General features: G+C 39.2%; 1 protein-coding gene across 2 annotated transcripts in view; it reads left to right on the forward strand.

Annotated features, from left to right (window-relative positions):
* The window catches only part of DCLK1 (doublecortin like kinase 1), a gene marked incomplete at both ends in the record, with an annotated part of 239,529 nt that overhangs the window by 101,744 nt on the left and 110,993 nt on the right, over window positions 1–26,792 (forward strand). For both annotated transcript variants that reach the window (XM_080354028.1, XM_080354029.1), the window contains one exon: window positions 16,816–16,915. In XM_080354028.1, the coding sequence (XP_080210154.1) occupies window positions 16,816–16,915 (100 nt within the window). The remainder of the gene's footprint in view (window positions 1–16,815; window positions 16,916–26,792) is intronic.

Below are 26,792 nucleotides of genomic sequence, written 5' to 3' on the forward strand. Positions count from 1 at the left end.
CTAGTATTTTCTAATAAATTTAATCTTAAAATTAACAACTCAAGATATCTATTCTTAATAAAAGTACCTCCTTTTACACGGTACAGATGAGATTAAGATTGTAGTTTAAATATTAAAAAAAAGTTTTTCTAGATTTTGAAGGCATTGTTTTCTGTGTCATCATGCTAGAACTTCCTGATGTTCTTGAGAAAACTTTTATTCACCTCTCATTGCTACATTAATTTATTCTGTGTTTTGTTGGCCTGAAACTTTAACTGACTCTTCATGGTGTTATTTAGCTACCTCTTGGCAGGTTTCTTTCTAATTCTCAAATCTTTGAGTAGTCAGTTTTGACTCTATAACTGCTTGTAACGTCTTTTTTCCTAGTGTCAATCTGAGTTTTGAGGTTTTTGCTTGCTTTATTCTATGATGTCGCCTCTAATCCAGATGTTTCATGTCATAGTAATGGATTTGTAAACTCTGCTCTTTTTTTTTTTTTTTTCTTTTTTCTCACTACGTTCTATACTGAAAGACTCATAGAAAAAGGGGAAAGTCTGTGTTGCAGTAAGAAACTTTTACATGAGAAAGCAATATCCATGTTCAGGGTGCTTCAGAGATCTTAGCGGCTGTAACCAGCCCACCTGCATAGTGGAGACACTATTCTGACTGAGACGTCACTTCCACAGAGCTGGGCTTAAAATTCCAGGTTTTTGTGATTATTGCTTGTGTCTGCCCTTTCTTCATCCTTAAGCTTTTGAACTCTTTCACGTTGTAAATTTTTGTATGTTAAATTCTCTCTGCACATTTCCTACCTTTGCTGCTCAGCCCTAATGAGCCGAAGCCCAGTGAGAACAGCTTTCCAGCTACAGATTACACATGTAGACTCTGTTTATGTTGCTTAGTAATTTTTCTGACAGTCATTGTTAATGGAAATATCTTGAATTTATAGTGATTACTAGCAAGATAAAATCTCTGATTAATTTCCCAAGAAATGCTATTGAGGAAGTATATCATTTGAACAGTGGCTTTGCTAGATAGATACTTAATACATTAATATCAATGTTTATTTAACATGTTCTCTATCCATCTTCTAAACATCTGTTTTAATAATAGGAACTATTGCCAAATAGTTTCAAGAGTGATGGTGATGAGATAGTGTGCATCTGAATGTCTGTTTGGATTGGACTTTAGATTTATTATCCATGTTCTGCATTTAGAAGAAAGATAATATCTCAATTTTCACTTTTCTTGAGCATAAGGAGCTCTAATAGTTGAATCATTTGATCTGGTTATTGAAAGCATTACTATTATTGTTCAGCCTAACTGACCCTCTGGAATTTGAGGAAGGTGTTTAGCTGTTTGAGGTTTTGCATTTTCTGCTATTTTATTGCCCTTATCGTTACATGAAATGCTACATTATCAGCATACATGTGTTGTTTTTGTACTGGTTCCAGCTGCAGTGTGTAGTGACTTGTTGAAACCTTGACATCTGTTTTCCCTTTTCCTCCTTTTTTTTTTTTCAGAAGTCAACCATGTCGCTCTTTTTCAACGTTGCATGTTGAGCCTTAACTTTGCATGTGTATCTAGCCAAAAGGCATCATACATCTCAGTTATGTTCCAGAAAGTATGCGATGGAGTGCTGTCTTGCACGCATTTTATTAATGATTATGCCTGAAAGAAATGCATTTTATGGCATTATCACCAGAGTCTGCCATGAGTCAGTAAGCTAACACAAGAACATTGTATCATGGACATTAAGGTGATGCCTGCATTGTAGCACTGGGATTTGGGAATTAAAGTGCTTTAAAAAATGTAAAAATAAGTCTTACATCTCTAAATGTCTTTGGGTAGCTATATGTTATCACGCAGTCCTTCTGCTACTTGAATCACTGGCTGCAATCTGGTTCTGCTGCAGGCATGAGGCACAATAGGTTTGGTTCAGATATTACTACACTCTTACAAATTCCATGTTTCTACCTGCTTCTGCAGTGCTTGCTCTCTCTCACACACAAGAACAAGAAAACCGGAAATGTTCTCACATTGATAAAGATATGCTGTGAGGCAGATTACTCCGAATCTGAAGAGCAGTCCAAACAAAAGGAAATATTTGTTTCTAGAGGCTTTCCAGAAACTGCCTCCTTGAATGCCACCAGGTGGACCTGATGACATGATAGTCTCCAACCTGGATGCTTTCGTAACAGTGTGTGGACTGTAACTTTCACTTTTTTTGTGTATCAGTCAATTTCTGTTATAGAGGGATTTGCAGTATCTAAAGCAAATTTACAAACAGAAGATTTCCATCTGGATTTGGATCCAGACAACTAGTAAATTATATTCAGACCAATTCCCAACTTTGGTTGAAAAATTGTTTTGAATTCAAGGAGAAATAGATGTCATAAGGCCTTACTGATTTGCAAATATTTGGAAAAAGCAGATTGTGAGAAAAATCGATCATGTGCACCTTATTTTTGAGATTTATGAGTTGTTCTGGTTTTAACTCAGACAGAGTTAATTTTCTTCCTAGTAGCTAGTTCAGTGCTGTGTTTTGGATTTAGAATGAGAATAATGTTGACAACACACTGATATTCACAAAATCACAGAATCATAGAATGTTAGGGATTGGAAGGGACCTCAGAAGATCATTCAGTCCAGTCCCCCTGCCGGAGCAGGAACACCTAGATGAGGTCACACAGGAATGTGTCCAGGAGTGTTTTGAATGTCTCCAGAATAGGAGACTCCACAGCCCCCCTGGGCAGCCTGTTCCAGTGCTTTGTCACCCTCACTGAGAAAAAGTTTCTTCTCAAATTTAAGTGGAACCTCTTGTTGTTCCAGTTTGAACCCATTACCACATGTTTTACCATTGGTTGTCACTGAGAAGAGCCTGGCTCCATCCTTGTGACACTCACCCTTTATATATTGGTAAACATTAACAAGGTCACCCTTCAATCTCCTCTTCTCCAAGTTAAAGAGACCCAGCTCCCTCAGTCTTTCCTCATATGGGAGATGTTCCACTCCCTTCATCATCTTTGTGGCTGTTGTAGTTGTTGCTGAGTAGTTGAGGACTTTTCAGCTTCTCATGTGGTGCCAGGTACAGAAGAAGCTGGGAGGGGACAAAGCCAGGACAGCTGGTGCAAATGGGCACAGGGATATTCCATACCATGTGACATCATGCTCACTATATGTTTTAGGGGAAGCTGGCCTGGGAAACTGCTGCTCAGGGATGATCTGAGCATCAGTCACCAGGTGGTAAGTGATCATATGATGCGTCACTTGTTTTGTATATCCTTTTATCATTGTCATTGTTATTTTCTCTTCCTTTGCCGTCCTATTATACTGTCTTTATCTCAACCTAGGAGATTTTTGTTTGTTTCCATTCTCCCTCTCATCTCACTGTGGGGGAAAAGAGCAAGCAGCTGTGTGGTGCTCAGCTGCCAGCTGGGGTTAAACCACAATATGAATAAAATCCAAGTTTGCAAGACTAGAGGGGACAATACATTAAAACTACTTCATAAATAGCAAACCCAGTAATTGCCTTAAGAGGAAATGGGCTAATATAATGCATTTATTAAACACAGTGAGCATGGCTGAGTACAGTGTTTGATTTTTTCTAGCAGTAGAAGCTTACCCTGAAAAATATTTTTATCTGTACTTTAAAAATATATTTCCTTCCTATTTCCACACCTGTAATTATAATTTCCAGAAACTGGCAGCTGACTGCATTTTTCTTTTGAATAAATTCATCTCACCTAACTGGTCTCTACCCCCTCATTTACCTGCTCTAAGCAACTAAAAGGATAAGATTAAATAATCAGCTGAAATTTTACATTAAGTGTGAACAATGAAAATTCAGGACTGGTCTTGCTTGTTTTAGAAACTTTACACACAGACATGAGAATCTAGTCCAATGCTCTGCCGTTGCTTGCAAACATAAGAAAGCTGGGGATTTTAATTTTTTATGTATCTGGCAAGGTATTATAAGAACTAATTTTATCTCAATCAATGAATAAAATATCATTTTCACATGTAACATGATTGATGATTGAAAAGCGACTCAAGTTTTTTACTATGTGGCCTTCGAATTACAAGGTTTTTGAAGAAAGGTGTTCTTCAGACAGTGAGGTCTTAAGTGTCACTGCTTTTTGAAGAACACACTGACAAGTGCTTAGGATAGTTTAAGAGACTTCTCTGAGACCAGCAGCTTTTATTCAAATCCGGTTGCAGGTGCACACGATTGGAATGGCAAATAAGTAAAAGTAAGCACCATCCTGACACAGAGGATATTAAACATACTAGTGTAAGTGGATGAATAATCTTCCTTAGGATTCCTCACTCATTAGATCATGGGCAACATATTCTGTTCTTAATTTTTGTATTCCTGAGTATTTAACAGTAGATTCAATAATAATAATGAAATAAATAACTCACAAGGTCATGGTAATGCATTTATCTTTTTCAGTAAAGGACAGCTTGTATAGCTGAGTAAATTGTTTCCTTTGTACATACACATTCTGAAATTCAGATGCTTTTCAAAAGAAATCCACAGAGTTGTGAGTGATAGTATCATGTTTTCGCTGGTAATAATTCGTAATATGTCCCGGTTTTATTTACCTTGTCTTTGAAACTGTTTCAGTACCTCTGACAAGATACCCAAATATATATATAGAAAACCCCCTTTGCTTTGCAATTACAAATTACAGTAATACTACTTTCCTGTTCTTAAGATTACGTGAGTACACTATTTACTCCTAAAATAATTGCCATCTGTTTGGAAAAAAATTACAGGAGTGTTGCTGGAGTCTGCACTTTGTGTGTCTGACCACTAAATGGTAGTGTTGTATTGCAGCTGAAACAGGAAAATACATGAATATGGCAGAGAAAAAAATTAATTCAGATGTAGTTGAATTCTGCTGTTGAAGTCTCAACTGTTTTTCTATTGGCCCATTAATTGTATCTTCTGCTGTTAAATTGGCCATTCTCTCAGTGTTTGGTTGTACTGAAAAGTCATCCTCTATGTAATGCTAATTTATTTTAAATGTGTGAGGATTTTTTTTTTTCCCTTTCTGTCCCTTTACAAGCTTTGTTCTGCTGTTTGAAATGTCTGTCACGAGCATGCTGATCTGTTGTGCAATTGCTGTGGGATTAACAGGAGTGTATTTTATGGTGACTAGCAGGATTCGGTTTCCTTCAATGCAAAAGAAGACTGTAGTGGATGTAGCCAAGAGACTCATTATTTAGGAGAAATGTTTAGCTGGATCATGTGTTTGGCTTTTATAACCAAGACTGTCTGGGCTCCAGGGCTGCAAAGTTATCTTCCTTTTAATTGTGGTGTAGGAATATGCACTGTGTATTTGACAAGGAAAAAGAATGCTTGGGATGCACTTGTGACAGATGGACACCCCACTTCTTAATCCAGCTGGACTTCTGAACCTGAAGGTTCGCTTTCCTGTTTCTTTGCCAAAAAGATTGCTGAAAAATTGCTCTGGTACTTGAATTACCCATAAGTGTGCTTTTCTGCTTACTTGCCCGCATAATCTATCTAGTAATTCAGCTTTATCTTTTGTATTATTAACACAAACCAAAAATATTTATATTTAATTAGAATATTAATTTAAATATAATGATAAATTATATTATGAATAATAATACAGGGTTTTTTTGAGATAACACCTGTGATGTTGGCTTTCCCTGGATTTGGGAGTAGTTCTGACTAGTACTGCAATGTACAGATACCTGGCTAGCTGCTGCTTCCAGTCGGTATTACTGAGCAGAGCTGCTGGGGGAAGAGAGCATCCCTCTGTCCTTCCTTAGTACCAACAAAAGAGGCAATAATAATGTCTGATCCCACTTTCTATGTCACCCTGGACCAGACAGTAGAGGACATATAGCCGCTTTTGCTTTGCTTTATGCTCTATCAGTCTCTTGTCTGCCAAGAAAATGCTATGGGTCACCTGCTGGACCACAAAACAATAGTATACAGCTCTGATTCAGAACTTGGAGCAAATGTCCATCTTTTTGTTGACACTATGGGGGGCAGGTTGGATCAAAGATTATGTGACTTGTTGTACGCAAGTCATTGCTTGTTTGTTACTGTTTGAGATTTGCTGCACACTTCATAGTAGTTTAAGGAGTAAACAATGCCACAAGATGTTTCCAGTCAAAACATAGGATATACCGGGCTGGAAATGCAAATTCTTGTTTTGTAGGAAATGCCACACAATAAAAATTTTGAAGCCTCAAAAGAAGCAGAGTTAAAACTTGCTATTCAGAATTTTTAAATTAGTTTTAGTCCTGGGATATTGCTTTGGAATTGAACAAGTTATGGGACCTTGACTATGAGTACCCATATAAAGAAGTGCTAGTGTGATGTTCTTACTGTGATGCTCTCCTTCATCAGTTCATCCCCTGTAATATCTTCAGATGATAGCAAAATCTCTGCAGCACACAAACCTTGGATTCTGACTAAGTAATGGCATCTGTCAATAACTTAGGGAAGTGAAGTGCCCCAAAAGGAAGATGAGTCAGTTTGTGAATTGTTAAATCCATACTGGCAATCAAATAAACATAAAACATAAAGATAAAATACATAAAAGTTATTGCTTGCTATGCAAACTGTACAGATCCAGGTTTCCCCGATGTAAATTGTGTATGATAGTCACTCTCAAAACAGATGTAGCAGAAATAAAAGTTTCTGAAGAAACTACTGAGAGCTGGGTTTTTCTGTAGGTAGCGTGAACCTGCAATGCATTCCAGTTTTGCAAGGGCAAAAGCTATTGCTTCAATAATCTTCAAACATTAGATGGTGGGTGAGGGTGTTTGTTCACTTCACATCTGATAACGGTAAGATCTGAAATGCTCTTCTAAAATGCCTACTCTTAGTTGCTTTGGATGTACTGAATGCTAAAGAGCAGGAGCTGAATAGTTAAAGAGATACATTGAATTAAGGTTTCAGTAATAGTAACAAAGTATTTGAGACACCTTTTATATAGGGAGCGAAGGAGGAAAGTAATATCTTCGATTTCAGCTGTAAAGAAAAAGAGGAACTCACTAAGATTATGGACTTGTGAAGCCAGTAGTTTTACAGCTTATATTGTAGGCTCTGAGGTTGAAAATGTAGAAAGTGTAGAGTTTCCTGATGACTATAATCAAGGACATAGTACAGAATAAGAGAAAGGAGCCAAAAAAATCATAGAGTGGATTGAAACTGCAGTGAAATGCACTGATTGCAGTCTTTGCAGCAGAATAATAACTAAATATTGTACTATGAAAACCAGAAGGGAGATTTCCACAGAAATTATGCGGCTCTGATAAACTAGAGTTAAATTAGGAATGAGGAAAAAGCATTTCAGAAAGAGGCTGCTGTTGACTTTGCAAATACTATCCTTAGTGGAGTGATGAAGAGATTGTAAAGAGCCACAACTTAATGCCTGTCATGCTCTTTAGAGGGTGCTGAAGAGGAGGATGTGGGAGGAGAATTACATTGTGTTGCCAGAGTTTTAGCCAGGGTATCAAGGGAATGGAAAGAGCATACTCAAAGAATCTATATGTGAGGAAGAAAATGGAGTCTGGTGGAAGAGGAAATGGGATTTGCCTGGGGAAGGATATATTGTTGTGGTGTGTGATATAGAGAGATAAGTTTAGAAGAGAGAACTGAAGTGAGAGAGCAACGGTAGTGTATTAAGTTAAAGGTGGCCGCAAGAACACACATAAGTGCTGGAAACCTTCAGAAGCAACAGATGCAGAGGGAAATGGAATTTTAACATTACAAGCTTTGAATAGTGGAGTGAGGGGACAAAAGAAGCAATGAGATGGTCAGAAAATGAAGGGCAGCAAGTTTATATTTGATGCAGGAGATACAAAAGTAGGTGAAAGGAAGAAATGCCCACTCTAGGTTTGATGATGCTGTGTCTGCATTTTTACTCTTTCCCATGTGAATGTGTTTTATGTTGCTCCACACTAGCTACTCAGTGCAATTGTGTGTTGGTGCTGCTGTCAAAGTAAGGTAACATTTGATGAGGAGTCTTTTTTTGGGTGTGGATAGGAGCCACATTCTCACTGCTTTTAACGTGTCTGGTGTGAAGCAATTTTTGACAGGAGAAGTTTCAGGTGGCCATGTTAGTGGTTCCTATAGAGAAACCTTTCATGAAACTGCATATTAGTGCTTCTCAGCATCGCATTCATGCATAAGCCCCTAGGTTCCCTGTTGGGAAATATCCCTTGCTGTCCTCAAATTCTGTAACAAGGAAGCTTGTTGACTAAATTAGTTTAATATAATACAAAAATTGTTCAGGTCTCACCTAATTTTTCTGGCCAAGGCAGAGTAGTTTCAGCATGTTAAAACTGCCAAGTTTCTATTGTCTTTATCTGAGCTTGAGAGGATTAATTTTAAAGTTTTTGAAAAGGTCTGTCACAAATCAAATGTGTTCCTCAAAGAGTTATGGTCAACAGCTCAGTCTCCAAGTGGAGACCAGTGACAAATGGCATTCCTCAGGGGCTGGTATTGGGACTGTCGCTGTTTAACATCTTGGTTGATGGCAAGGAGAGAGGGATTAAGTGCACCCTCAGCAAGCTCACTGATGACACCAAGCTGTGTGGTGTGGTTGATATGCTGGAGGGAAGGGATGCCATCCAGAGGGACCTGGACAGGCTTTAGTGGTGGACCCGTGCAAACCTCATGAAGCTCAGCAAGGCCAAGTGCCAGGTCCTGCACATGGGTCAGAGCAATCCCAAGCACCAATACAGGCTGGGCAGAGAATGGATTGAGAGCAGCCCTGAGGAGAAGGACTTTGGGGTGCTGCTTGATGGAAAGCTCAACATGAGCCAGAAATGTGTAGTTGCAGCCCAGAAAGCCAACCGTATCCTGAGCTGCATCAAAAGAAGTGTGTCCCACAGGTCAAAGGAGGTGATTCTGCCCCTCTGCTTCGCTCTCGTGAGACCCCACCTGGAGTACTGCGTCCAGCTCTGGGGTCCCCAGCATATGAAGGACACGGGCCTGTTGGAACGAGAACAGAGGAGGGCCACAAAGATGATCAGAGGGCACAGCAGCTCTCCTGTGAAGACATGCTGTGAGAGTTGAAGTTGTTCAGCCTGAAGAAGAGAAGACTCTGGAGAGACCTTACAGCAGCCTTCCAGTACACAAAGAGGGGCTACAAGAAAGATGGGGAAGGACTTTTTACAAGGGAATGTAGGGATAGGACAAGGGGTAATGGCTTTAAACTGAAAGAGCATAGTTCTAGATTAGGTGCAAGGAAGCAGTTATTCACCATGAGGGTGGCAAGGCACCAGAAAAGGCTGTCCAGACAAGTTGTGGATGCCCTATCCCTGGAAGTGTTCAAGGTCAGGTTGGATGAGGCTTTTAGCAAGCTGGTCTATGTGTCAAGTTCACAGATGACACAAAATTGGGAGGAGCTGTTGACACTATCCAGGGCAGAGAGGCCCTGCAGAGGGATCTGGGCAAATTGGAGAACTGGGCAATGACCAACTGCATGAAGTTCAACAAGGGCAAGTGCTGGATTTTGCACCTGGGACACGGCAACCCTGGCTGTACATACAGACGGGGGGATGAGAGGCTGGAGAGCAGCTCCATGGAGAGGAATCTGGGGGTTCTGGTCAACAACAAGTTGAACATGAGCCAACAGTGTCCCTGGCAGCCAAGAGGGCAACCGTGTCCTGGGTGCATCCAGCACAGCATTGCCAGCCGGGCAGGGAGGTGATTGTCCCGCTCTGCTCTGCACTGGTGCAGCCTCACCTGGAGCACTGTGTGCAGGTCTGGGTGCCACAGGATAAAAAAGATATTAAGCTGCTAGAGAGTGTCCAGAACTTGGTGAGGGGTTTGAAGGGGAAGCCATTTGAGGAGTGGCTAAAGTCACTTGGTTTGTTCAGCCTGGAGAAGAGGAGACTGAGGGGAGACCTCATGGTGACTACAGCTTCCTCACAAGGGTAAGAGGAGAGACAGGCTGATACTACATCTTCAACAATTAAATGAATAGAGCAACCTCTGCATTGGTGACAGAGCGAACAAAATGAAGACTGGGAAGTCCTGAGCTGGTGCTGATCAACAGGTAGTTGAGGAGGAAGGTGTGTGGGGGGGCCAAGCATGGCTTCCCTGGGCATGAGGACACCGGCTTGCTTTCGATCCGCTCCTTTGAGACAGCATGACAGCAAACTATTTCTGCTGAGTTTGAATACAAAAATTAATGTTTCTGACTTTGATGATCTCTTGTATTATCTAATTTGGGAGGATACACATGCTGTTCCAGAGGCATTAATCTGCAATGTGGCCTCACAAGCCAGCTGCTAAAGACAATGTTGCTGTGTAGCTTCAGCCAGCTTCAACCCCTATGGTAACATCTCCTCTTCATTTACAGAGGGCACTCTTGTAATAAGAATCTCATGATAAAATGCTCTCCTTCACTGAAAAGCTGTCACAGCTTGATGATGCAGTTGTCACCATGGAGATTTCACTCCAGCAGAACAGAACGAATTCAGAGCCGTTCATCTTCAGGAATGTGTAGCAGATACCTCACAGTGCCTTCAGCTAAGCCACCATCTGAGGAGGGATCTTGGAGCAGAAGCTGAGAGAGGAAATACATATATGCTGATGATAAATTATATTTTTTGTAGATTCCTGGATCTCAAGAAGTGGTATGTGTGTAGCAACAGATAAATGTGAAAGGGCATGAATAAAAGCCTCAGAGCCTGAGCCAACAGGAAGGGAAATAGACTTGCCTTAAACTTGAAGGAAATACTCAAATACTCTGTGAATTCCTGTTGATTCCTTTCCCTCAAAAAGGATATTTCTTGCTATTATCCCATAGTGCACACACAATGAGGCTGGCTGAGGTTGCTGGGGAAAAAAAAAAAAAGGCTCGATATCAAATATTTTTAGAAACAATGAGTATTTTTCTTTCCCCCTTCTGAAAGCCTTATTGATATGTTTGGATTTCTTGTTTCACAGCAATGACCTAAGGAGCAATTACACCAGTATGAAATGATTAATGTCTGAGTTTCCTGAAGCCAAGAAATCCCTCTGAATAAATAACAGTTGTTTTACAGGTCTTTCTGCTAAGAGAAGCTCTACAAAGTAAAGAATATATTACACAACTGAACAAAGCATTGGGAAAGCAAGTCTGAGAAGCAGCCGTATACTGGCTGGGAGATAAATGTAGTAATGTAGCAGGTCTGTTCTGTTCCTGTAATTCTGCTAGGATTATGAAGTTAACCAAGGCTGTGTTAATAACTATACAAACATACTGTGTGGATTTATAAGCTCTCAGGAAAATCCATAGCTGTCACTACTGACTGCCAGTAGTAGATGTTGCTGAAATCAGTTTAGGATCTAGTTTGAGATGTTCCTCCATGAAGACAAAGAGTGAGGAAGTGGATAAAATTAAGTGCTGCGCAGGTGGTAGTTAGTGGAAAATATAGTTTGGTTAAGGAGCAAAACAGAGGGAAGACATCAATAAAGATATAAACAACGAGGTGCTTTGTTTTATTGGAAAAATCAGTCAGAGGGGGAAAAAATGAGAAAAAAGGTAGAACGGAGGTATAGTGAACTCCTTCAACATATGAAGTATTAAAGAGACCTGCCTAGGAATTAAACATTGAGGCTGAGTGAATCGAAAGTAGCAGGAAAATGAAAAACAGCTCCATAATAAAACTCATAAAACCTGACACAAAATTAATGAGTCAGAGTCCTAAAATCATGAGTCATTTGAATACTGAGGTTTTTCCAAGCATAAAGTTTTTTTGTAATGTCTTTTTCACCATCAGGGAAATGATAATCAAACTCGACATGAGATTGTTTCATATTCAAATAGGCTACTTCAAAATAGCTTTAAAACTTCCCAGCTGGCTGGTACAAGATGAGGTCTGGAGAGCATTTGCCATCCACTCTCTGCCTGTCCCCTCCTTTGGGATACTTTTTCCACACCAGCTTGGTTATGTCCCTCTGCATGCACTGCTGCCTTGTGGCTTTCTTCCTTCCCTTACACCTTAAGTGTTCCTTTTGCCATCCTCCATTTCCCTTTTTCTTTTCAGAAAACCCCTTTACCGACTTTTCATTTCAGATCTCCTTAGATTCTTCTGCATCTTTTTGTTTCACCACCTCATTTCTTTGTCCTTGGTTTTCTTTCCATCTCTCCAACAGCTATGGTGCCTGAGGGTATCCCATCTTGAGGTTTTCGCATTGCTCATCCAAAATAGCTTTCAGCTTTGGGTCTAATTAAGTTGTCGTTATTAAAAGAAGACAAGCAGTACACCTCCCTCTTGCTTTTCTGCCTAAGAACCCAGCATTAAGATAACTGTAACAAAGCCAGAGAGTTAGAAATGCTGGTGGTGGTGGTGGTGTACTGTGCTGGTTGGCACTGTGAGCTATTCCTGAATGAAGAGGAAAATTTGAGTTTCTGATTCTTATTTATTTAAAAATGTCAGTGTTGTTGTTAACTTGACGTGGTCAACTTTAAAACAATAGGAGAGTATTTGATTTGCTGTGACTGGCATAAGCAAAGAATTTTTTTTTTTCAGGTTTGTGTGTTTTTGTTTTAAAACATTAATTCAAAAACGTCCCTCACCCCACTATAGCCAGAATACAGCAATTACAAAGGTGATTTAATCTGTAGCTTTCATTTCTTGCTTCTAGGGAAAGCACTGATTCAATCCCTCTTTCCATTCCTCCCTTCTTCCTTCACTCTCTCTTCTCGCTCTCCCCCTCTTCCCCTCTGCCTTTCCCTCTCTTTTCCCTCTGTTCCTCTTTCCTTCTTTCCCTCCCTCTGCACCTCCTCCACACCACTGCTGACTGCTCTTTCTTGCTTGCGGTGAGAGAATAAAACCAGGCAATGGCTCTACAAGTTGCTATACTTATTCTCGGGTCATCTGTGCTCCAAAATGTAAAGCATAATTTCTCACATCTTTTGTAGATGACCAGCTTCAAAGAGAAGACTATTAAGACCTTAAGTGTTTCATGCCAGTTCAGGAAAATAAAAGGCTCCGCAGTAGTTTGGTGATTTCTCATTGGTTCAAGGTAGCTGCCTGTATTAAAAAAAAAAGAAAAAAAAAGAAAGAAAGAAAAGTGAAGGTAGTTTTTAATGAGCCCATACATCTGTGCTACGGTGCAAAGCCAGTCCTGAAGCTGGGTTGGAAGCCCATCTTGCTGCCCTGTTCTCCTCCTGGCGCAGCTGAGCTGCTCTCCTGCACACCCACCGGTAGCTGTGCCTGGCCTGGCTGGGTCTCTGGATCCCTCCTGGGCTTCCAGCAAAAACACCAACCCAGTGTCTGACATATGAGATGATCTGGGGTTCTTCCTAGGCAGGCATCCATGTCTGCCACTGGAAGGGCATGTGGGATTCTGAAGTTGTTTGCTAGGACAAGGATTTGGGGGTGGGGATTGAGGCTGTGCAACTTGCTCAGGTGAGTTTAGGCATGACAAATTCTTCTGCCTTTCCTCTGGTTTGCGTCAGGTATATACACGACAGCTAGTCTTTTTTGTATGACTTGTATATTGCTTGAAGCCTTTACTAACGATTGATTTGCTGCTGCTTGTTGTCTGTCTCGCCCCCCATGCAAAGGATTGTAATGCCTGAGACTCTCTGGCGTCTGATAATGTTACTGTTATTTATTCATTCCCCTGCAGAGTGTAAGAGACACCATTAACTTTAGATATCACATATTTGCCAGAAAGTGTTTGTTTGCAAGTTTCACAGTATATTTAATACCAGGTGTGTGCTAGAAAATATTTATTTTTTCAGTTTCTTTTTACTTAAGGTAATACTTGACTGCTCTTTCATAGACTTTGTTTCCTCCACTGTGAGAAATATCCTGGTGGAATATGAAAGATAAAAACTTCTTTTGTGAAAGATGAATTCTGTGACTTGAAAGCAACAAAAATGTTCAGGGAAGCTTTTGTAAATCACTATTTTAAAATTCGACTAATTTTAAAGCTGGTCACGTGCAACAGAGCACAATGACCTCTTAAGCACTGGCACAGTCCAGTATGGGTGATACAAATCCTTGATCTTCTAAACCGTAACTTTTGAGGAGCTGTGTTCTCCAGAAGTGAAAATGGGTAATAAAAAGCAGGTCCTGTTGCTTAGCTGATGACTACACTTGGAAAAAAAAGTGCTCGCCAGTTTCTTGCCGAAAAAGCCTGGAAGAGTGTGCTGTGTATTTGTGAGAAGCCTTTTGAGAAGACCTATTAGTGGAACCTCTGAGGAGCGTGAGCTGGGGAGCAGAGCAGGCCAGGAATGCTGAGACAGAAAGGGTGGAAAATCAGGCAGAGGAGAATGCAGACAATGAAGGACATGTCGAGGCTTTCAATATATAAGATAAAAAGATACTGGAAGCCTGAAGAGAAGTTGTTCCAGAGACGGATGGGTTTGGAGGGAACTGATGCTCTTGCTATGAGCTTTCTAGGAGCTAGAATTGTAATTCCCAAATTAATAAAATCTCAGGCAGCAAGAAAACCTGTAAGAAATGTATGCAGTGTTACATACACAGTAGGAAACTGAAAGCCTGGAGAAAAGAGGTGAGCCTAAGAACACTTTAAATTATAAGTCTAAAGTTTAATAAAAACCAAGGACGTCTAAGTACCAATTGTTTTTCTATTTTGCTAATCCTGTTTTCTTCCTGATGTGCATGTAAATTGCACTTATTGAACCTCAGATGCTTTAATTATTTGCATAACAGAGCTTGGTTAGATGTTGCTACTGCCATTTTAATGTCTTGTTAGGGCGTGAATGAAACTTTCCTAACTGGGCAGAACGGAGCATTTTGAATTTTATTAAATCCATACAATTTTTTTATTCAAATATGAATTTAATTTTCATTCATAATTTTTGTCAAAATAGTTCAACTTTGTGCCTAGTGTCACTTAATATTTCTTCAGTTCTAATATTCTGCTTAGCATAAACACAAATGTAAAGGTTATCACTCCCCAGAAGAGTGGCAAACTTGGGAGGCACACAAGAAATCACAGGATTTGTAATGTCATTCTGCAAATTAGTAGTTTTGTGCATGCTGTGGGAGAGGTGGTAATTTCAGAGGAACTTGACTGAAGGGATGTTTGAAGCTTTGTGGGAGTATGGAGTGGGAAGATAGGCAGGGTATGTCTTGTGGACAAAAAAAAAGATGGGAAGTTACTGAGTGCATATAAAGGTTGCTGAGGCTGATGCACTACTAGAACATAAACTGAGTAGGAATATGGTAAAAAGCTTCATCAAATATTTACTTTTTGATGTTCGTGTTCAGGTACTGTGTGGTGGTAAGATGACAACGTTGATAGGAATAAGGTTGTGGTGGAGCTGAATTTAAAGTTATGTGCATCGCTTAAGGAAAGTGTCATTTTGGGACTACCTTTGTTTCTTTCAGGATTTTTGTTTCATTTAGTTCTTCTTTTGAGTTTCTCTCTCTCTCTTTTTTTTTTTTTTCCCCCAGCTGCTACTGCTCTACCTTTAAAATAGATTTAATGACAAATCTTCCTCTGCAAGCAAGTCACGACATGTACTACTATTTTTTTTTCCCTAAGATTTTCCTAGCATAGGGGCTCATACCTGTTGTAGATGCCAAAGCCTTCAGGTGTTTTTCTAGGAAGCATGACATGAATTTCACTACCCCTAGACATCAGTCACTGCAGGTTGGGGGAATGCTTGTTTTTATGTCAAAGTCTGGCAAAGTCTGTCTAATCTCATTAGCTAATTCTTTCACTTGTGTTTTTGTAGGCCTTAAATGCTGACTTCCCCCCCACCTCTGCTTTTTAAGAGGGGGTGGTCTGATTCAGCTGGGCTGTTCTCAACTATTTTGTCAATTTTTAGAAATTCTTTTTGGGCTACTTTCCTGTCTGTATGGTGTTGACTTGAAACACTGTAAAATTATCTTGTTCAAACATGAGTGCACTATTTATTTGCAAAACATCATATATAAAAAAAGCAAACATAGCCTTTTTAAATTTTCTTGTAAATATGAAGCAGGAACAGAGCTTATAATATTGTTTACCAATTGACTTTTTTTTTAAAGGTAGTCTTTTTATTTAAAGGTTTTTTTAAAAGGTAGTCTGATAGCTAACTTGTTTTTAAAATTTGTCGGAACTGCATCAATAAGTCTCAAGTCAGATTTTTGGACAGTTACTGGTTTAAGAGCATTGGTAAAAACAAGTCATACAACTGGAAATATTAAACAGTTAAGTAGTGCCTTGTGAACTAAAAGCTGTTGTAAGGAAATCTCATATTTACACATGACATTACTGCAATGTAATCCCGACTATTCATATTTGGGACTAGAAAGGGATTATTCTTTTACTCGATACTAGAAGAATCATTCCCAGCTCACCTGGTTGCTCAGCTTGGTGCCTTTGAAGTGGCTTCTCATTGAATCTACTGGTGAAGATGACGGGTGTGTGATGGAGACTGGGTTTCATTCCCTGTACAGGAGATTTTGCTGAAATAACTACATTTAATTCTGCATACAAAGCTGTAGCCTCATTTCATGGTAATCAAAGGATAGAAATGTGGGCTCAAAACCAAATTAATTATTTGTCAACTGCTGAATGGTACCTTGTGCATAAACAAAAGGCATTTACCTCATATCCCATTGATGCATCATGTAATAAATGTGACAGTTATGGCTTTTTGTCTTATCTTTCTCTTCCTGCAGTGTCCATAAAAGTGTTTCTCACTTGTAACAGGTGGTCAGAGAACAGATTTGAAATTTATCTGGGGCTGAAGCCCTGTTGATTCCATTAAAAGTGAAGAATTTTCATGCAGATGGAGACAAGGAGGGATTTATTATTCTTCCAATTTTGATGATGAAGTATTTCATACAACGCCTTCCTTTCCTTTTCACTTGTAGGTGATGTGCCTTCAGGATTTCTTTGGCGATGATGACATTTTTATTGCATGTGGACCAGAAAAGTTCCGTTACCAGGATGATTTCTTGCTGGATGAAAGTGGTAAGAAGATGTATTTTTAAAATGCTTACAACCAAAGTAGAGGGCAGGTTTCCATATCATGCTAATCTGTATCACTTACATTGATTTCAGAAAGAGGATAAACAATTTTATTCTTTAAGTTCTGAATACTGAAAATAAGAGGTAACTGAAAGCAACAATAAAGCTGCCAAGAGAAATATATCTGCCTATTCAGCATAAAACTTTACTTCAGCCTGAATTTCATATACTGTAGGAAACAGCAATGTCTTTGGTGGAATTCCTGCTTTGTGAGGTCTTTCTTAGTGCTTTGTCTGTATTTTCTCTTTGAATTTATTCTACTTCTTTATCACAATCTTTCAAACTCAAAGTTCTGATGATTGAGATTTAGGTAATGCTTCACAGGTAGTATGATAAAGGAAGATAGATACAATTCTGTGTGGAAGATAAATGTGATCAACAAATGCAAACAATGTCATCTTAGAAAATTCAGGGAGTTCTCTGTTTTTTCAGAGACTAATACAATAATGCAATCAATGGATGTAATCCTCTAAGGAAAAGACATATTTGATTTGCAAATACCATTATTGTTACAAAGAATTTTCTTAATTTAAGAACCACAGTAGTAATTAAATAAACTATAAGCTTTGTGCATTTTGAAAAAAAAAAAAAAGGAGCTACATTTATATTGGGTTTGTTTTTGTTTAAAGCAAGACACAGCACAGGTTTTGTTCCCCGTGCACTCTCTCAGTCCAGGATGTGTTTGAAATCCATTGCTATCAGCTCCTCTAATCTTTTTTCAAAATATCAAAGGTGTCAAAGAATAGCTGACTGAAAAATCAGTCAGAAAATAATTTGTTACAGTAGTAACTACTTCATAGTCATGCACGTGCTTGTTTGACTTCACCACTTCATCACTGGTTTTGATGCAAATATACATTCAGAATGAAAGATGATGCACTTGCATTTCCCTGACTAACCTGTAGAACTGGAGGGCTTCTTGATTTACCTGGATCCAGACAAACGCTCCATTGTTTACCAATTGACTTTTTTTTTAAAGGTAGTCTTTTCAGGAGCAGGAGCAGGAGCAGGATTAGCCAGCTTGCATAGACTTTATGTTGTGAGTTTAGGGCTGAGTCTGAAAAAGGAGGTGTCTTTGCTGCTGGGTCAGGTATTGACATTTTGTATCAGGCACAGACAGAAGCAAGCACACATTCTGCCTTCCTCTAGAGGACCTTGTAATATGGAAATAAAAATCAAATATTGCACCAGATTTGCTCTTTGCAATAAAGACATTGCTGTAGTAGCCTCTAAGGTAAAATGTACTAACCATAAAAAAGTAACTGTAGCCATCTTCAGGACAGGAATTATAAAGGTAAGGGGGCCATATTTGGGCAGTAGGGAAGGTTCCCAGGTGGCCATGTGGCCATCACAGCTGTCCTTGCCTTTAGTGAGAAGAGAGCCAGGTAGTCAACTTCATAGTCTGGATTCACTTGTGTCTCTTACCTAAGAGATGGCACAGGTGGCTGCCCCGTGTCTCCTCACACTGAACCCTGTGTCTGATTTTCCAGAGGTGACTTGGAGGAGAAATGCTGACAACAGATTTGTCTAAGTCCCTTTTTCAAGTACATAACTCTTTTCTGGAGGTCTCATGTCAAAGTACAGACATCACCTGACTCTGCCTAGTCTTTATTTCTCTGACATATTGTGATCTCTTTGAGTAAGCACTATCTTTCTCTGGAACTTTGGTGGGGGAAACCATATTATGCTGAACTGAAAAACCAAACCAAAGCAAAAGACAAAACAACAACAACAGAAGACAAAAACAACAGCAAAACTTAAAATCTAGGCCAAATATACAACTTTAGTTATTTGTTGTGTTGTGTGCTTTTCTGTAATACTAGGTAAGGACTCAGTGAACATTGACTGTCTTGACTACAGGAGCAAAGAGCAGAAAATCAGACTCCAGACTATGTCTCTAATTCCTTTGTGAAGTATACATCAGCTTTGCTCTCTATTTTTGGGGAAGTTTGTTATCAGAAAACTTGTTTAGCTTGCTTGATATTAATAGCTGATGTACCAAGTGATATGGATCTAGTCAGCCTTCTCTGAGGTAGGAGCAAGATTTAGAGAGAAAATTTAAAAACGACTGAGCTTTTAGCTTGTTTTGCTTGGCAAATGAAGTTCGTGTGATCACACTGTGTATCTGTGTGTTCCTGATAGTTAATCTAAGAACATTAAAATTATTAGTAAATGCTATCAAATGGTGCAAGGCTTGGAAAGCCTATCTGTGCTTCCCTGAAAAGCAGTTTGAAGCTACACTGTTCTAGTCTCTGTTACCATGTCCCTTCAGTGTTTCCCAGTTTCAGACAGATTATAATAGCAGTAAGGTGTTGTAGCTTAAGGAGTAAAGAAAAGCAAAATTTGAAGGTGGGAAAGAGAAGTAGAGAGAATATATACTTACAATCAGAGCTCTGGGCTTTTGGGAATTACTTATCAGGGTGGAACCCTTGTTCTGTGGTCTGGATTCAGAGCTCCTGATGCTAAAGGGAAGTAAGAGACAAATTTCTGGGATTAGAAAGCCCATCACCTGTACTGGGATTCATTTTAGCTAACATTAGGTATCAAGAGAGTAGGTACCTGCAATTCAGCCAGTTCCAGTAGGTTTCTTTCCCAGTAAATAAAACTTAGACCTCTTGACAAGGTAGATGGTAGATGTTTGATTGGCTCAGTCGAAGGTGGATGTTTAGAACAGTTCATGTGAATTATCCTTCAGAAATTATTGGATGCTTTTGCAAAGTGATCTATATCCCTGATTTAGCTGTTCTTATCTACATTATATTTCTCTAAAGCTGTTGAAAAAACTTTTAGGATGAGATTAATTCCGCTCCATCAGAAAGGAAAAGTCCAAAGACTCATCGGTCTGCACTATTTCTAGTCATCTTTCTTTGTCCTGTTCCCATGATTTGGTCCTAACACAGGACAACACCTTGTAAAGGCCATCGAATCAGCAATTTAGAAAAACCAGTCTAGAAGTCAGTGAATCAATCTCTCTGTCTAAGTGTGGGATTAAAATTCCCGATTTCATTTCTGCCATACTTGTCTAATATGCCCCTTTAACACCTCTGATGAGGAGGAATCTGGAACCTTCTGTGCTGGTGGTGAACACTCCTTGGTGACCTTATTAATGTTTATAAATATACAAAGGGTGAATGTCACGAGGATGGAGCCAGGCTCTTCTCGATGACAAACAATGGTAGGACAAGGGGTAATGGGTTTAAGCTGGAATATAAGAGGTTCTACTTAAACTTGAGAAGAAACTTCTTCTCAGTGAGGGTAACAGAGCCCTGGAACAGGCTGCCCAGGGAGGTTGTGGAGTCTCCTACTCTGAAGACATTCAAAACCCACCTGGACACCTTCCTGTGTAGCCTCATCTGGGTGTTCCTGCTCCGGCAGGGGGATTGAACTAGATGATCTTTCGAGGTCCCGTCCAATCCCTAGCACACTGTGATTCTATGATTCTATGATGCTATTTTTCAACCATCTTACCCCACATTCCCTTGCTATAGATGAAGTCCATTGCTACTTTTCTAATGTACTGTGAAAATGGGAAACAGATGATCCCTTTCTCTTTGAAAAATCTGTGGACTGCTATGAGCCTCCATCAATTTTATCTTCTTTAGGCTGAACAATGAGTTTAGCCTTTCATTGTTTTAACTTCAGACTCAAACCTGTCATTAAAAAGAGGCAGTGTCCTCCTTCTTTGTATCATCTCCCTTCTTTGTTTTATGTCTTTCAGGAAGAGGCATTGCATATCCCCTTGGCAATCAGTTGAGAAAAATCAGTTAATTAGGGCTCCATCAAAGAGCAAAACAAGCAGTCGGCACTATACATTGCAGTTTCATCTCTCTTCCTTGATGTGCAGATGGTTTTCATATTAAGCACGCTGTTTATTGAATAAAATTCAGAACCAATAGATGACATCTCTGTCATAATTCCTAGCAGTCATCTCCAGATCTGACCTGGTTGATGATGCAATAGTGAGACATACTTCCATCAGGAGAACTGCAAATGGGACTTGAAGATGTGTGGGAATAACCATAAAATTAAAAAGTAAATACTCCTTGTTTGTCAAGCACCAGTGGCAGTGCTATTTTCATAAAAAGATTTTTTGTGGGAAAAACACGCAGGAAAACATTGCACTAATGAAGCTCACATTACATCAGCCAGCTTGTAAGAAGAAAGATTCCTCAGCACAGAATATGGCAGTGGCTGCTTCAGGCATTGTTAGTTTGCAGTTCTGGACGCTCTCTCAGAAATCCCAGGTTTTCCTTAACTGATGGTGGTTCAGTTTTCAAAGAAGAGAAGAAGTCAGAGGATGGTTGTCTATAGCCCTCAGCTGCTTGTTGGCAGAGATTAGGGTTTAAGGGCTACACTCACAAAAAATACTTGCAATCAGCTATTATTTAGGCACCTAACTAGGATTTGGCAATGTAAGTAATTCATGGGATTGGCCCTAAATGAGAACATCTCCTTGGCTTGCACAGATATTTCTTTCTAAGTACTATAAAACATGAGAGTTTTTGAGGCTGCAACTATCAGACTTAATTTTTTAAAAATTAAATTATTTTTATATTTAGTTAATGTTGGCTGAGTGTTTTGGAAGCTTAAGGATGATGGACTTCATCACATACTGAGATGCATCATGTAAAAAGGCTGCAATCTCAGTTGACCGAAGCCAGTTTCTGCCTCCAAGCAGAGCATAACCAACGTAGAATGTCTGGATGTGAAAACAACTGCAGATAGCTTGTCAAGAGCACATATTACTGTTGTGGAAACAATGATGAGAATGACTCTCTTCTAGGGGGAAATTAAGACTGGAATCTTTGAAACCTAATTTCACTTTGACTTTACTGGCCTGTGTTAGTCCTCAGCTCAGCATCTCTGTGCCAACAGTATTACTGCTTCCTCTTGCCAGCAGCAGACAACGTGCCAGGAAAATCTGAGTCCTGTGGTGTCCACACACGTGCGTGTGTGCATGGAGCCATGCACACGCCTCTGATTCAGTAACCGCGGTTAGGGTCAGGAGTATCATGTTTGTTCCTGTTAATAACTGTCAGGTTTCTGTAACCTCGATTACTCTGTCCTTCCTAAAAGAGGGAGGAAGGGGAAGTCAGTTATAGTCTTCATCTGCTCTGATTTATAGGACAGAGACTGATGTGTTAAGCAGCTTTTGGCTGGACGTAGGAGTGGAGAGCACGCTGGCTGACTTACCCTGCCCTCATCAAAAACTCGTGCTTTGGCATTTGGAAAGTAATAGTGGGTTCTGGGGACTTTGAGATATAACTTTGCTTTCAACAGAGGCATAAATATAAAGTGTTCCAGTGCAGTGTGATATTTTCAAATGTCAACAACTGCTGGGCCTTGGAGACAGTTATTCTGTGTATGAGGCAGAAACAAACGCAGGCAGGAGGGACCAGTCCTCTGGCTGTGCGTACCATTTAGACTAACCGTTCAGAAAGGGCAGAAGGAAAGAAGCTGTTTTTCCTGTGGATTTGCATCCAGTGCCCACTTTCCTACTCCAAGACCTCTGGTTTCACCTCCACCCTCTCATTTTGCCCTAGACTCTTGCACAGCACCCTCTGCTCCCTCCTTTTTGGCACGCCGCTGCTTGTCCTTGTTCCCTTCCTCACAGTAAGGGCAAGTTAATGACATCTCTCTGTTATCCAGCAGTGTGACAGTTTCACAACTTTACCAAAACCAATGGGAATATCCCATCCCAGAGGCCACCTGTGTCCAGCCGGGCCAGAAGTGCCTCCTTCCTTCTCTCCCTTCCCATCTCCCTCCCTTGGCTGTGCACCAGACCTGGCTCTGGCTGCGGGGTAGAACTCAGCCATGCGGTACCTTGTGAGGGACTCGCTTCTTTCTGTTGAGTTAAACTCTTGAAAGGAGAATGCTGATCCACAGTTAAATACTAAGAACAGGCTGTTAGCATGAACATCAGGTGGCTGTTAATATAATATTGTGTGGCGTTCATTAAATACAATCTGTAGTAATGCTTGAGTTGAATAAGCTGTTCACATGAAAAGTGCTTTCACAGAACGTCTAGGTTTTTTTTCTACAAAGGATTTTTTTAAGGTCTTTTTAAAAGATATGTTATTGATTATGTAAGCCCATTTCCTTATCTGTTGTCTGCAAGCTACTTGCTTTGATTATTCGCTATGCTGTCTCAGAGGTCTACTTATTGGAGACATTCCTTCTCACCTTTCTGCCTAAGCATCTCTAGAAGTGAATGTTTGGTCACTTAAATCATAAATCTTTGCTCCTTGTGGCTGGCAGATTTATAGACATGAATGAGGACATCAGAGCTTTCAAGAAGATTATATATGTACTTTCCAGTCTAGATTTACACTGAAGTGTCTCTCTTCTTTCCCTTTCCCCGCCTCCTTACCATACATGCGTGTATATTTGCATAGTTATCTCTTTTCATCAATATTGCTATGAAAACATTGCTTGTATATATAACCATTAATCGTGATCACTTAAAACTTATAAAACAGCCTCTCATTGAAACTAGCCAAACAGTAAGGCTGCAGTTGATGCTAGTTCACTCTGCTCATTGAACCAAATGTTCTTCAATACGTTTTCTGCAGTATTTGCTTTCTTTGATGTCTGTTAAAAATAGTTTGAATGAAACACCATCCAATAAATTAGAACTGATGGAAATTCCCACTTCATTTGCATAGGAGTTTTGAGTGTGCATGTTTCTTCAATATTTTTCCATGGTAAAGTTGATTTTGGCTATAAAAATACTGAAAACTTTGGGTTCAAAAATATCAAGCATTTCTCAATAATATGTGCATATTACTTAAACTGCATTTTAATTGAGAATTTACAGTATAAACCTTCAACCTGTTTTAAATAAAGGAGAATTGTTATTAAGCATCATCATTATTATAATCTGAATGTACTAGAGGTTTTACTCATAAGAGGTGTTAATATGTAGTTGATAATAGAGTAGACAGAATGTGTTTATTGATTTTATATAGCTTGATATTTTTGCTCTTTCATTTGATTTTTGTGTTGTAATTTCTTGAACTGAGTCTTGCCCAGAGAATGTTTCAGGGGAATTGGTTCTTAACAATTCTTGGTTTTTTCTTACAACACATTTGAAGCTAGCTTCCCAAACTGTGAACATCTCAGTTGTATATCCAAATGCAAAGAGCGCAATTCAAATTTTTATGACGAGTTTTATGAACAAACTTTCTGTTCTGGGAAAGTAACACAGAAATTTGTAGTCATCACAGGGTAGATCTTAATATTTCAGTTCTTAATTTGACTGTCTTATATCTCTTCTTTCATGGAAGCTGCTTTATTTTACAGCCTTTGAGCCTAGTCCACAGTTGGTATAATAATCTGTTTTAGCCCACAGGTTGAGTTTGAGCCTGTATGTTCAGTCTATGTCCTCAGAAGATGGTAGCTTCCAAAATATCAGCTTATATTTTTAGTTTTTTTAAGGGGAAACTTTATTTTTTACTTTTCCAGTTCTAGGGATTATGGAAACAGCAGGCAGTAGCTATATATTACAACCCCCTCCACCAAGTCTGTTAAGTAGTTTGATGACAAGCATAGAGGAGCTTAACATCAGAGATGTTTAGAAATCACCTTTCCCATAGGTTTATCTTCGTACTTTTCCTCATCTTGTTAATTAGCTTGGTGAAATGGAGTGTACAGTGCTGGTTTTGACTAGTTTATTTGTATTTCAGTTTTTCACAGTTTGCAGATCCTTTCCAGTGCTAGAAACTGTTAGAATCTGTTGAATTTCTGAAAAATAGTCCTTTTGCAGGAGATCCTTTGAGTGAGCAACATAGCCTAATTTTCTCCAGTTGTTATGAGTTTGTATGAGACAGCTTTGAGATTAGTAGTTCTTGTAGCGTCAATGCTTTGCTATTTGGTCTGAGAACCTGAACGAACTGTGCCATCTGCTAAACCGTATTAGGATGTGCCCTGGAGACCTGCTTGTTTGTTGAGTTGTATCAGAGAGATTTTGTGTTGAGATTGGACTTTACTCATCGTTAATAAAATTGGACTGGCTTGTTAAACTGACTGTCGGAATTTTCTACTTCTCATACTGGATATGGGCCCTTCATCTGGAATTTTGTCATGTCTTGAGTTTCTCATGTCTTCTTAATGCCAGAGCTATTCGCAGACTCTTTTATATTGGCAAAATCTTTTGAAAAGAGAATAATTATTCAAAATCCAGAGTTCATTAACTTTTGGATAGCAGAAACTTTCTGAAGGCGTATGAGGAAAATGTATTCATCCTTAATATTCATTAAAGACCTTTTAAAAAAATCTTATCAAACACAAGCTACAGTACAGCAGCTGAGAGAGAATCAAAACCAACCTGGATAATATTTCAGAACGGTAAAATCAGAAACTGAGTATATCAGTGGTAGGTATTCATATTTATATACTCATACATATGAAGTGAGATGCTGTGTAAACAGACACAAATATGTCAAGTATAAAGGGTTTTACTGTCCTGCTAGTACAACCAGTTGAAGACCTCTGTAGAGTGGCTGTATTGGTCTGCACTGCAAAACTGATTTTCCACAATATGTGCTGCAATAGTGGTTCAGTGCTGTTATTTGCAAAATGCAACCGACAGAAATTTCCTGTTGAAAAACTCAAAAGTGTTACCTAATGGTTTAGGTTACTTCTATGAACAGACACCTTAGAATAAACTTTTTTGGTAGCATAGCTCCCTAGAGGAGGACTGGCTGCTAATATTATGCATAAAGTAATCTAAGGCTGACTAATCATTAGGAAGTCTCATGTTGCCATGGAATTGAACACCCGTAGGTGGTAGGTCATGCAGCTCTGATTTGGATTCTTTTATTTTTCAGTCAGAGCTTATTAATTTTTTTTTTTTTTTTCTAGAGGAATTGTAACACTTGTTCTATGTGTTTATTTGTTTGGATTTTTTTTTCTTTTGTTTTGTTTTTTCTTTGTTTTCCTTTGTAAGAAAATCTGCTAGGGACTTCAAATTTATTGAAGCAGAAGGGGAGCTAACTTGAGATCTCATTCTTTTAACTGAAGAACCTGGGTCAAGGAAAGTTTTTGAAAGATTGCTCATTATTCCTAATAGAGTGGAGGGTGGTTAGAAGACAAAGAAATGTAAATTGCTTAGTTTTTCCTGTTACTCTGGAATAGGAAAGAGAAATATTTCACAGCTACATAAAACTGCTAAGATTACGTAGCATAAATGGGAAGACAATTTACAGAATGAGGCAGTTTCTGATGAAGACACTGTGTTTAGGAAGAAAAAAATCCTGCAGGAGAACAGATTTCATGAAGCTTTATAAAAATTGTTTCTGTCTTTAACTTTACACGCTCTTTCTGTTTTGCAAGTGCATATTAATGTCCACAGAATAGGTGACTTGAGAAAATGGGATAGACTGATTTTTGCATAGCAGCTGCTGTGCTGCAGGGCTGGAAGATAGGATATGTTGTTTTCTGCTTAAAGAAAACAAACGGGGAACCATGGGGAATACACACCAGGGAGCCTAACTTTGGAATCAAATAAATTGCTTGAAATTGTCATTAAAAATAGAATTCTTAAATTTATATGTAAGCATTTAATAATAAAGACAAACCTACGTAAATAAAACAGGATTGATTTCTTTAAAATCGCTTTAGAGAGGACCATTCTCCTGAGATTCTGCTGGGCGTCTACTGGGATCACAGCTCAGACTGGATCCAGACAGACAGCTGTGTAGTTTTTACTAGTGGGAGAAATACTACTATATTATGAGAAGCTTTAAACTTCCTAGATGCAGATTAGAGATGAAATGTCACTAATGCTAACTGAGAACATTTATTCCATTTAGATTTAGTG

Source organism: Nesoenas mayeri (assembly GCF_963082525.1).
Source record: "Nesoenas mayeri genome assembly, chromosome: 1".
NCBI lineage: Eukaryota > Metazoa > Chordata > Aves > Columbiformes > Columbidae > Nesoenas > Nesoenas mayeri.